The 13,465-nt window shown below is 45.6% G+C and overlaps 1 protein-coding gene across 1 annotated transcript; it reads left to right on the top strand.

Annotated features, from left to right (window-relative positions):
• Positions 1–10,469: 10,469 nt before the first annotated feature.
• On the top strand, positions 10,470–13,104 carry LOC113933252 (DNA replication licensing factor MCM4-like). The gene is given in 1 exon segment (XM_035722478.1): positions 10,470–13,104. A coding segment is annotated over 1 exon segment (2,592 nt). The 3' UTR covers positions 13,062–13,104.
• Positions 13,105–13,465: the final 361 nt, after the last annotated feature.

The following is a 13,465-nucleotide window of genomic DNA, read 5'->3' as shown; positions in this document are numbered from 1 at the left end:
ACAAGCTAACTCCAACACGCAACTGGCTGGATGCATGCTACTCTTCCAACCACCAATAGATGCCCTTTCTGTGCCTCTGAACAAATAAATAAAGAATAGCATAAGCGCATGTACAGCCATCTGAGGCAGACCTCTCTCCCAGGCAAAGCATGGAGTAGGATCCCCAAGAGGAAATAAACTGATCCAACTTGCAAACACTTGGCCAAACCAGGTGAAACAGCTCAAGTCCTAGGCCATTCCCCTTGAAGGAACAGCCTAGACTCCCTGACTTGCTAGAATTCCGTTGTCTTCAATACTGCTGGAAATAAAGGAGTCATTAGCTTAACCTTGGGTATCTCTGGATCACATGGCCATTTAGAGGATGAAATTTCAGGGATTTGTCTGGAGACATGAGTGGGGAGGATAATTGAGAGCGTCACCAGTGTTGGTAATCATTGTTACAGCTTGATATGAGCCCTGGTCAGCTTCCTCTCCCCCCTCTTCTCTATGTTCAGGAAAAGAAAGGTATGAGATCCAGAGAAAACTCAGTCTCGCCTGGTAATCTTTTTTTGCTCCACAGATGACAATCCCCAAATAAGTTCCTCAGTTCCCCTGGGCCATTTCTTGGAGCGGGCGCATTGAGGTCTTGCACATGTCCTGTTATTCCGGGGACCCATAATCTTGATTCTCTGGGACTTTCCCAGTTTCAGCATTGCAAATCCAGAGCCTCAGGAAACCCCCTAGTCCTGAGCAAACCAGGCCAGTTTCTCACCCTAGCTCTTGGCCCTTTAGGCCCAGATTCCTGTAGCTTTCAGTCTTCCAGGAGGGTCTCAGACAATGATTCCAGAGGGTCCTTCAGATAAAGGCTGTGGAATAGAAGCATGCAAAGACCCAAGAGGCCAGGAATTAAAAGTGAGAGCATCTCAGTTTGGGCTGCTGTAACAGCATATCACAGACTGGGTAGCTTAAACAATAAACGTTTATTTCTCATAATTCTGGAAGCTGAAAGTCCAAGAACAAGGCACCAACAGATCTGGTGTCTAGTTGAGAACCTGCTTCCTGATTTGCAGATGGCCCTCTTCTTGTGGTATCCTCACATGGAAGAGAACAGAGAGAGACAAAGCAAGTTCTCTCCTGTTTCTCCTTATAGGGGCACTAATCTCATTCATGAGGGCTCTACCTTCATGGCCTTATTACCTTCCAAAGGCACTGCCTCCTACTTCCATCACCTTGTGGGCTTAGGATCTAAACATATGAATTTGAGGGGCACATACACATTTAGTTCATGACAGAGACATTGCTGCAAATCCTCATCATGACCAGTGGATGCCCTGAAGTGGCCCACAAAAGTTGACAGTGGGACCGTGGAATAGAAAAGGGCATTTCCAACTGGACAGAAGCACAGCCTCGCTGTGCCCTTGCTGCCTCTCTTCCCATTTGGCTCAGTCCTGCCCATGAAAAGAGGCAATCTGGCATATTCGGAGCAGAGAAGAAATGCCTTTGTTTGGAGCCATGGCACTCAGGATGCCTCCAGGGACTCTCCCACCCGGACCACGTAGAGACTGAAAGAGATTGAGGATAAACACTCACCTGAATCAGGAAGAGGAGCCAGTAGAGTTTGAGGTGATTTTCTACCCCCCACTAGAGAGCAGACAAAACAAGTGGTCTTCCAAAGGAACAGAGGCAAACCCCAAGCACTGGCCTCCAGAGCAACTGTTTTCTGAAACAACTCCTCCATCACTGCAGGCCTTGTCTTCATTCTCTACAGCCCACAGGCCCCCATGAGTCTCCCTCACTTCTCTTCCTTAGGCTCCCCTCAAGAGCCCAAAAGCCACAGAAACTCCCTCCCTTTGCTCCTGGCTCATCATGAGCTACTTACTCAACCAGTGCCTCAGAGGCAAACTCCTCCAAAAAACTTTTGGTGTAAGATTTTATCACTATGGTTTTCATTTCTAAAAATCCTGTTTGGCTCCTTTTTAAAGCCATCTATTCTTTTTCATTCTGACCACTTGTCTTATGGTTCCTATTTCTCCTGCCAGCCAAGTATGGTATGTAATCAAGGTGTGGTGGAGGGGACGGGCCCTTGCCAAGTCATTGATCTGGAATTGATCATCAACCGACACAACTGGTTTTCGGAAAGGACAAAAGCAGAAATACAGACAAAACATTAATTATGAAGGTGAAGGGAAATAGAAAGATATTTCTCTTTCCTGTAGTCATCCAGGTTAGTGGGTGGTTCGGATCCATCCATCCATCCAGCAGTCATCGAAGAACCAAGATTCCTTCTATCCTACTTTAAGTCATTCCTAAGGCGTTGTCCTCTTGGGCATGGTTGAAGCTGTGGCACATCTCAGTTGCAGCCACGTGAAAGGGAAGGAGGAATAGAGGAGAAATCCTTACTGTCGTCAGGTGCCAGCCAGGATGTGGCACCCACTTCTGCTCACATTCCACTGGAGGGAACTGAGCAAGCCACATGGCCACACCTAACTACTTGAGAGGCTGGGAAATGTAGGGTATCGGGGCCGCCATATGCTGGGCTCTAAGTCCATCACTCTGGAGGAAGGTGGCCATGGATTTGGTCAGATAGCTTCAGTCTCTGTTGTAGTGGGTCAGAGCTAAGTACTGTAGTGGGTCTGCTGTTTCAAATCTGGCTCCACCATTTCCTAACTGCGTGGCCTTAGCTAACCAATACGTGCCTCAGTTTCCTCTTCTCTACCATGTGCACAGTGTTAGTCTCCGATTCAGTGGAAGGGGTGAAAGGTACCACATGGAAAGTGCTTACAACAGTGCTTGGCATAGAGGAAGTACTCAGAATTGTCGTAATCTGAAAGATTCATATTTCATAGTCTTTTCAACATTATTTGATTTTCTCTACTTTTTAGGGTATTAATTTTATTATTTCCTGCCTTGAGCACTTCTTCTTCATGAAACTTGTTTCCTGGTGTGGACCTGTGATTTTTTTTTTTTTTTTAAGCTTACCAGCAGCAGAGATCATTCTTTTGAAACTTCATATGCCCAGGATTGTGGATTCATCCCTAGAGAGGTGTATATTGGCCGGATCAGTTATCATTTCCATTTCCCAAATTGGCAAACTGGCATACTGCACTATCCAGGTAATTTTGACTGAATATTCAAGCATGATCCTTACTTAGAATTGTGATTTCTCTAAGGTGACATTATTTCTGCAGAGGGTCTCAAACAGATGGCAAGCTCCCCAGACCATCAGAGTTTTTCTTGTGTCCCCTTCAAGGAAGGGACAGCCTTTGAGGTTCCCAGTTAGATGCAGGGGGTTCCCTTTCAACTCCCCACCTTGCACAAGCCTGAGGACTCATTTCCTGTTTCCAGGTGGGCAATAAAATCCCCACCTGGCCCTGAAGGCTTTTATCTGTGTCCTCTCCCCTCTGCCCTCCCCCACTCTGCTCTCTCTCCTCTGCTCTCCCCCACTCTGCTCTCTCCCCTCTGCTCTCTCCCCTCTGCCCTCCCCCCTCTGAGCTCCCCCCTCTGCTCTCTTTCCTCTGCCCTCCCCACTCTGCCCAGCCCAGACTATTCTAGCATTAGCTCCCCATCTACCGCTTAAGTTTTCTGGCCCTCTTTTTTTCTGGCACCAAGGAATTTTCTTCTCTTTCCTAAGATATAGCTTTTTAAAATACATAGCTCAGTTACATATTTAAATAAATTTTTAAAAATGTTTTACTGAGCATTTCTGTGTGCTAAAAGTGGGAGGGGTCTTCTACATCTGCTCTGTCTGCCACATTCTTCACCAGTTTGTTCAATGCCATGAGACAGAGAAAGAATTCCTTTTGGGGAGAGCACTGTGTGTGTTTGAAAGGACCAGGATAATAAGCTGTTGCGTGGGGTGAGACAAGTGAGAAGAAAGGTAATCCTGACCACCCACTACCCACTGGGTCTCCTGCACTGTGATTCCAAAGTCTGGGCCCTCCCTGCCCTCCAGGGAAGATAAACAGCCTCCCTCTTCCTACATTCTGGGTTCAGCCTGATGGATCAACCAGCCCCACTACAGACAGAAAAGGGTTTAATGAACTTTTTTTGTGTGGAAGGCCCTAAAATCACAGGAATTGGGACCAGAAGAGAAACGAAGAAAGCGAGGCGAGAGGCCTCAGTGTCTGGACTGAATAGAGTTGGACTGTGGCCCAGAAGTGCCAAAGGGATTGACCAGAGAGGCACCTACCGGCCCACCCAGCTCTGGGGCCTTGAACAACCTCAGGGCAGGCTCCTCACCCTGCCTGGACTTTGAGGGCTTGCTCCCTGGCCTCAGCACCAGCACCCACACTCCATCCCACAGCACCCCACAACTGGTGTGCTCTAGGAGTCCCTGACCTTCAGGCCACAGGCTGGAAAGGGACAGGGGGATACCCTCCTACTCTTTGTTAATAATAATCATTACAACCCATATAGCACTTTACAGCACACAAAACACAGTGTTGAAACAAATATTTTACAACAGTCCTGTGGGGTATGTATTCTTGGTTTTATTTTGCTAACTGCCTCAAATTTAACACAACTCCACTGGGAAAGAAGTAGAGGGTGAAAAACAAATTTATATTTTTATAAAGCTGTATTCTCTCCTGTATCCATCCTTACTATGTATAATTTTACCTGATTAAAAATATTAAAATCCCAGAATGATACATTACATGTTAAAAAAAAAAAGAAGAAGAAGAAGATAGCAGGAAGGGAAAAATGAAGGGGGGGAAATCGGAGGAGGAGACGAACCCTGAGAGACGATGGACTGTGAGAAACAAACTGAGGGTTCTAGAGGGGAGGGGGGTGGGGGGATGGGTTAGCCTGGTGATGGGTATTAAAGAGGGCACGTTCTGCATGGAGCACTGGGTGTTATGCACAAACAATGAATCATGGAACGCTACATCAAAAACTAATGATGTAATGTATGGTGATTAACATAACATAATAATAAATATATATATATGTATATTAAAATCCCAGGCTAAACTTTTTGCATTTGGATTACTTCACAAACTTCAGAGTAAATGTTTTTAAAAAAATTAAAAAGAACAGTTACTTGACTTACATTCACCTAAACAAAGAGGACTCACCCAAGTTGTTTCTTCAGAACCAAGACTCTGCCTTAAAGGCCACTTAGTACTCTTGGGTTAAAGGGAACAAAATGCCAGTAGCCTTAGAATAGCCCTTTTGTCTGTCAAGCCAAGAGGGTTCCAGAATTTTGACATGCAGTCTCAAAGCACTTCACTACACGCTCAAGACTTTTAAAAAGTATAAAATGCTGGACGTGATGTAATCCACTTATTTTATTATCATTTTCATTTTACAACTGGAGAAACAAATTCAAAAGGGTCCATTTCATTATTGAGCATTGGCAAGCCTACATTTTACAAATGGGCAAATAAGGCTCAGGGAGATGAAGTGACTCTCGGAGGTCACACAGAAAGTGAGTGGGAGAGTCTGCACCTGAGCCCAGGCAGACCCTTTGATCAATCACTAAGAGCTAATTCCATAGTAGGTCAAAGGATGACTGCAAGGACCATGTGTTTATGATGGGCCCATTTCTTCTTGAACCAAGCCCATCACTGGGAAATTTCAAATATTAGTTAATACACACACAAAAATAAATGCTTGAGGTAGCCAGTCGTAGGAACAGAGAAGCATTCTCTGCTATAAGGTTGCAACCGCACTCAAAGCCACCAATCCAAAAAGCTCATGCTCTACTCCTACCCCACGTTCCAGACCCTGGGTTTGGGGCTTTGGCTTGTAGCTCTGGCTCATGACTGAAGGACCCCAAGTCTGGCAGGTGTGTTACCTTGACCAGGTCAAAGTGACCTGGGACACAACATGGCTCTGTTCCCAGCACCTCCAAGGAAACAACCAGTCCCTGGTCCAATACATACGGAGTCCTGTTTATGCACCATCCCTGTGCTAGACTCGGGGGGAATCAGCAGTCAGAGAGGAAGGCAGGGAAAAGACAGCAAGATGAAAGAAGTGAACAGAACACTGTATCTTTGTTTGAAAACAAAAGGAAACCTGCTATTCAGCTGGGGAGAGAAGATAGCTCCACAGGGACATTTAACAAGACAAAATGCAGAAGGAAAGTCCCAGAAGAATGGACATAATGGGTGAAGGATGTCAAGGTAGTTCAAAGGATGACAAGTGGCAGCAGGGAGGAGTGTGTCAGAAAATCTGGTTATGAGATCGGTCCAAGATTTGTTATAATCTTGCTACAAGAGACATAGCCTCCAGTAGATGAACCCAAAGATTCCCTCTTGGTAGGAAAACTATAGAGGAGGAGAGAATGGATAGGTAATCATCGTTAGACAAGATACAAGAAGAATGTTCAGTTGAAGGTCACTAGACACTTAACTGACAGTCAGCAGGGTGGGTGGGTGAGTGGGTGGTTAGTTTTCTCAGAGCAAGTCTCAATCCCATTATACTTTCCAGAAACTAGGTTAAGCATTTTTATCAGAAATGCTAATGTCTTCCCGCAACTAGATTCTGACATCCATCTCACCAAAAATTCTATCCTCGTCTACATTCAGGACAATTTTTCCTTTATCCCATCACATCTGTGTCTTTCATGGCCTGGTCTGCCCCTACAAGGCAACCAAGACCACAAAACTCAATTCATATTGTGTGACTGCTGTCAGAGGCCAGGTCTGGACTTAACATTTACTCTCTGAAGCAGAAAGATGACCCTGGTTAGCTTATTCTCGTGGGATAAACGTATAGGGGTGGACCCAGGTGCAGTCATGTCTAAAACTTGTACAGTTTGGGGGACACTCTTTAAGAAAAAAATACAAAATTATGACTATATAACTAGGCACAAAAATACATATTTATTTAGGATGAGAAAAGAAATCACAACAATTCTTGGATGCTTGGAGATTCAGGTCCCATTCTTCACAAACCTCTTCCCAGAAATGGGTCCATAGTCACACGTTCCAACGCCATCTCCACCTGACACTGGGACACTGAAGTGTTAAGATTCATTTATTTCCTCCTGGGGGTTCACTTACAGCCTGCTGGCACCCACACTTCTCTTACCCCAGGCAGGCAACACCCCTGCCACCCTGCCCTGGCTTTACTCATTGACCAAAAATGACAAGGAAAACCAAGGCATTCATCTGTGCACAGATTCAACAAACAACCGTTGACCACCTTCATGTACCAGGCATGAGCTCAGATGGAAACACGCTTTCCATGAACTGAACATAACATCTATTTTGAGCAAGTGGATTGTGTCACCTCATTTGTTTGACAGAATTTACTGAGGATTGCCTGTACGCCGAGCCTGAGCCAAACAACCGGTACATGAGGTAGACACCATTGTTACCCCCATTTTGTCAACGACAGAACTGTGGTAAATGAGGAAGTTAAGTGCATGGTGGAGCTTGGGGGTTAAACCTAAGTCTCTTCAGAATCATAGGCCTTATCCACACTCTAAGTGTTCAGCATCTAGGAGGGCTGTCTGTTTGTAACGCACACACAAGCACACACACATATAATAGATGACATGTATCTATTCTTTACAATTTATAAAGCATTTTTACCTATACAGCACCAGCCATCTTTCCAGCAGCTCTGTGAAGAATCAGGGAGAAAGTGGAGGAGACCCCTCAGCCCTCATCCTGTTTCCCAGCTGTGGGGCCTTGGAGAAATCACATCCAACAGTCACGGAAGGGGCTGAATTTAGTCCTTTCTGTAACCCAAGAGCTCTGGCGTCCTTTGATCTATGACTGTCAACCTTGACCTTACATCCCTCCCCACGGGCTCTTACTGATTGAGCTGTGAGAAAACCCAGAGTGCTCTGGCCAAATGCCTCCCCCCCCCCCCGCCCCGCCCAGGCCTGAGGAGGCCACTAGAAGCTGGAATTTGTCCCTGCTCAACAGTTGCCCAGTGGTGGCTTTCTGAGGCCTGTCTTTATAGACGGGAGGGCCCAAGGGGCAGAAGGCTCAGGTAGGGCACACAGGAGTCCAGCCAAAAGAAAGGCTTTACCCCATGACAGTTCTCCTGCTTTTGCTTCCTCTTCCCAGTGGCTAAAAAGAATTACTTCTGCCTGTGCTAACAAGTCCATTATCATCCCCTGGCTGGGCCGCATTCCAGGCTCTGCTCTCCAAGTGACTGGGGACACAGGTGACAAAGGCCCATGATAACCATCAAGCTGTCCGTGATAACCCTGAGGGACAGGGAGGGGGTCAGGGTTCCTGAACTGCACTTTAAGGAAAAAGAGAAACTAATTCCTAAAATAATTACTCTCTTTAAAAAGTTCTTTCTGTTGATTCAACTTTTTTCTTGCTTTAAGATTATATTTCACTTTCTTCTTTCTAAAAAAAAAAATCTTCTGTTTAATTCATCTCCCTTCCTCAATGCTTTAGGTTTCTAATCTGGGCTTATAAAGGACTTCAGGAGACGGGCAGTCCCCTAAGATTATGATTAGATTGTCAAAGAGAGTCACGATCCTGAATAATTTTGAGTGGTGGCAGCACTTGGACCCAGCTGTGTTGAGCCAAGAGCCAAGAGTCTTAAAAGCCTGTGGTTGAGTGATATAGGGCAGGTACATCAAGAGCTTTTCTTCTGAGATCATAAGCAACTGCTTCAATTAGAAGATGTCCTTTTAAAAATGGACTCATGTGATGGTGAGGTCAAAAGAGGAAATACTTGTTTAAAATCCTTGAGATAATTAAATTGGGAAGAGGAATATCAGCAAATTAATTAGTTGTAAATTTCCTATGCACAAAGCTCCTGGTCTGCGGTTAGTCTAGACACTTGTCATTGGGAGTGATTTAGCTACAGTAACTCTGAGCAATCACCCCCACCCTCCTCTCAGACCCGTGGTTGCCAGCATAGCCCCCATTCAACCAACTCTGGAATCACTGAAACCTGGGATTCTGAATTCTGTTCACTCTCTGGAGCTTGCAGCTGGCTTCTGGCCAGTTTCCAAGGGTCTTCCTCCTAAAATCCATGGGCATGTTTCTGCCAGTAACTCCTCCTAAAATAATATATAATTCTAACACTCACAAAACTTCACCAGTCCCCCTTACTTACAGAATGAAAAACAAATTCTTCATCCTTTTCCCCCAATCCTTTGCATTTTTCAATCCAAAGTTCTTCTTCCCTGTTATTCCCTCATGAACTTTTCTCCAATCAACCTGCCCCACTCACTGTCCCTCAAACCCACCAAGCCCATCCCATGTCCACACCTTTTGGCCATCTCCCTCCCTGCAGTGACTTGCCTCTTCTTCTGAAACTCTGGTTCCTGCCTGGGCCTCTTCTGTGGGTCTCTCCTGGAGCCGTCCCAGTTTCCATGGCTCTTCTGTCTGACATCTTGACCACACCCTGCTCATCTCTTATGTTCCTGTATTGTGTTCTAGGTCCATTTGCCTTGTGATGTCTTCCCTTCCTTGGAGTTAGAGTTGCTTGAGGACAGGGGTTGTGTGTAGCCATTTTGAAATCCCTGCCATATTGGACAGTGTTTTGATCATGGTGGGAACTCAGTATTTATCGAGAACTCAGCACAGGCTTCCTCAGATCTGCCTGGATCAAAATCCTCAGTCCACTGTTTAATGACCGTGTGTCTTTGAGTTATTTGGCTCTTTAAAACTTCTGTGTCTTCACTTGTAAATGGAAGTCATGGTAGTACCCACCGCAAAGTGGCATAGTGAGGATTGTGTGAGATAAAGCACGCACGGTGCTCAAGATAGTCTGATACCCAGTGCTCAGTGCCGGTGAGGGGCTGTTATCTTCAACACCACCATCAGGGCTGTTACTGGAATCTAAAAATGTGAAAATTCAGGTAATCCTGAGAAGAGTAGTGGGCCATCCCTTAAATGAAGATGGCCCCTTAGAACCAACACAGCAGGGAGGCAGCCCTCCCCAACACACATAGAAAGGACGAAATGTAATTTCAGCCCTGCAGATGTGTGTGTGGAAATTTCAGATAAAACAACAATAGATAAACCAGAACTAGATTACTAAGGCTGCCTCAAACCAGTGATCCGCAACCAGCAAATTATGACTTTCCAGTAGCCAAGTGAGACTGCCCCTTGCTCTCCAAAATCTATGGAGCTCTCCATGGGCACCGGCATGATGTGTCTTTTCTGTGTCCCTTCCAACACATTCAGTTCTCAAATTCTCAGTCCCCACACTCCCTGTGTCCACCTCATCTTCCTGGAATTACTGTCCCTGTTAGTGAGTGTAAGACTTTGAGAAAATAAGGGTGCCTGGGTGGCTCAGTTGGTTGAGCGTCCAACTCTTGGTTTTGGCTCAGGTCATGATCTCAGGGTCGTCAGATCGAGCCCTGCGTTGGGCTCCATGCTTTGCTGGGAGTCTGGTTGGGATTCTCTCTCTCTCTCCCTCTGCCCCTCCCACTCATGCTCTCTCTCTCTAAAATAAATAAACCTTTAAAAAATAAAAAAGAAGACTGAGAAAATAAAGGTATCTTCTCATTAGAAAGATTTGGTGAGGTGTAGGAGAGTGACCCACCAGATTCCACGAGCACCATGTTGTCCCTGGCGTCCACTGTGAGCCGCCGCAGCAGCCAGTGCGGGCAGACCACCCTTGTGCAGACGCCTCGAAGTGAAGATGCCAGATCGTCACCATATCAGAGACGTAGAGGCAAAGATTCTACCTCTACAGGAGAGTTACAGCCTATGCCGACCTCACCTGGAGTTGACCTGCAGAGCCCTGCCACACAGGATATGTTATTTTCCAGCCTTGCTCAGATACATTCCTCAACAGTTCCCCTTGACTTTGACGTTAGTTCACTGCTGACATATGGCACTCCCAGCTCTTGGGTAGAGGGAACTCCAAGGAGTGGTGTTAGAGGTACACCTGTGAGGCAGAGGCCTGACCTGGGGTCTGCACAGTAGGGCCTGCAGGTGGATTTGCAGTCTGATGTGCCAGCAGCAGAAGATATAGTGGCGAGTGAGCAGTCTCTAGGCCAAAAACTTGTGATTTGGGGAACAGATGTAAATGTGGCGACATGCAAAGAAAATTTTCAGAGATTCCTTCAGTGTTTTATTGACCCTCTGGCTAAAGAAGAGGAAAATATTGGCATAGATATTACTGAACCTTTGTACATGCAACGACTTGGGGAGATAAATGTCATCGGGGAGCCATTTTTAAATATAAACTGTGAACACATAAAATCATTTGACAAAAATCTATACAGACAGCTCATCTGCTACCCACAGGAAGTTATCCCAACATTTGACATGGCTGTCAACGAGACCTTCTTTGACCGTTACCCTGACTCAATCTTAGAACATCAGATTCAAGTAAGACCATTCAATGCATTAAAGACGAAGAACATGAGAAACCTGAATCCAGAAGACATCGACCAGCTTATTGCCATCAGTGGCATGGTAATCAGGACATCCCAGCTGATTCCAGAGATGCAAGAGGCCTTCTTCCAGTGCCAAGTGTGTGCCCAAACAGCTCGGGTGGAGATTGACTGTGGCCGCATTGCTGAGCCCTCTGTTTGTGAGCGCTGCCACACCACCCACAGCATGGCGCTGATCCACAACCGCTCTTTGTTCTCTGACAAGCAGATGATCAAACTTCAAGAGTCTCCTGAAGCTACGCCTGCAGGGCAGATGCCTCATACTGTCATCCTTTTTGGTTACAGTGATCTTGTTGACAAGGTTCAGCCTGGAGACAGAGTGAACATTACAGGCATCTATCGAGCTGTTCCTATTCGAGTCAACTCAAGAGTAAGTAACGTGAAGTCTGTCTACAAAACCCACATTGATGTCATTCACTACCGGAAAACTGATGCAAAACGTCTACATGGCCTTGATGAAGAAGCAGAGCAGAAATTTTTTTCAGAGAAGCATGTGGAATTGCTCAAGGAACTTTCTAGAAAGCCAGACATTTATGAGAGACTTGCATCAGCCTTGGCTCCAAGTATTTATGAACATGAAGATATAAAGAAGGGAATCTTGCTTCAGCTCTTTGGTGGAACACGAAAGGATTTTAGTCACACAGGAAGAGGCAAATTTCATGCTGAGATCAACATCCTGTTGTGTGTTGACCCTGGGACCAGCAAGTCCCAGCTGCTGCAGTATGTGTACAATCTGGTCCCCAGGGGCCAGTACATGTCCGGGAAAGTCTCCAGTGCAGTCGGCCTCACTGCGTATGTGATGAAAGACCCTGAGACAAGGCAGCTTGTCTTGCAGACTGGTGCCCTTGTCCTGAGTGACAATGGTATCTGCTGTATTGATGAGTTTGACAAGATGAATGAAAGTACAAGATCAGTACTACATGAAGTCATGGAACAGCAGACTCTTTCCATTGCAAAGCCTGGGATTATTTGCCAGCTCAATGCCCGTACCTCTATCCTGGCAGCAGCAAATCCTATTGAGTCTCAATGGAATCCTAAAAAAACTACGATTGAAAATATCCAGCTACCTCACACATTATTATCAAGGTTTGATTTGATATTCCTCATGCTGGACCCTCAGGACGAAGCCAATGATAGGCGTCTGGCCCACCACCTCGTCGCTTTGTACTACCAGAGTGAGGAGCAAGTGGAGGAGCAGTTCATGGACATGGCAGTGCTGAAGGACTACATTGCTTACACCCACAGCATGGTCATGCCTCGTCTGAGCCAGGAAGCCAGCCAGGCTCTCCCTGAGGTTTATGTAGACATGAGGAAGATTGGTAGCAGCCGAGGAATGGTTTCTGCATACCCTCGACAGCTGGAGTCATTAATGCGACTAGCAGAAGCCCATGCTAAAGTATGATTCTCAAGCAAAGTTGAAGCAGTTGATGTTGAAGAAGCAAAACATCTCCATCGGGAAGCTCTAAAGCAGTCTGCCACTGACCCCTGGACTGGCATTGTGGACATATCTATTTTAACTACAGGAATGAGTGTCACCTCTTGCAAACGGAAAGGAGAGTTAGCTGAAGCATTGAAAAAACTTATTTTATCTAAGGGCAAAACACCAGCTCTAAAATATCAGCAACTTTTTGAAGACATCCGGGGACAATCTGACATAGCTATTACCAAAGATATGTTTGAAGAAGCCCTGCATGCCTTGGCTGATGATGACTTCTTAACAGTAACTGGCAAAACTGGCTGCTTGCTCTGAAGCTCTTGTGAGCAGTGCTGTCTGTGTGTGTCTGCACTTGGGTGTTGTACTTAGGTACATATGTGTGCTGCATAGGGGCCAATCAGCTGCCACTGTTGCTGTCAGTGGAAAAAGATTCTTCAAGTCATTATTAGACTCCATAAAAATTTTCTAACCTGGGTTCAGTTTTCATAGTGAAGTGTATGTTGTCACTTGTTTAACATTTTAAGTGAAAATGCTGTGCCAATTTACAATTTACAGTAGAGGCTATTTTTTTAAAGTGCCATTATTTTAGCACCAGGGCTTTAATCTGTACTGCCATATGTATATATGTGTGTGTGTGTGTGTGTGTGTGTGTGTGTGTGTGTGTGTGTATGTATGTATATGTGAGGATGTCACTCTTTTTTAGAGATGGCAGTCTGGGT

This window comes from Zalophus californianus, chromosome 10 (assembly GCF_009762305.2).
Source record: "Zalophus californianus isolate mZalCal1 chromosome 10, mZalCal1.pri.v2, whole genome shotgun sequence".
NCBI classification, from domain to species: Eukaryota; Metazoa; Chordata; class Mammalia; order Carnivora; family Otariidae; genus Zalophus; species Zalophus californianus.
The sequence above is the reverse complement of the archived record's forward strand: the minus strand, read 5'-3'. Positions and strand labels throughout refer to the sequence as shown.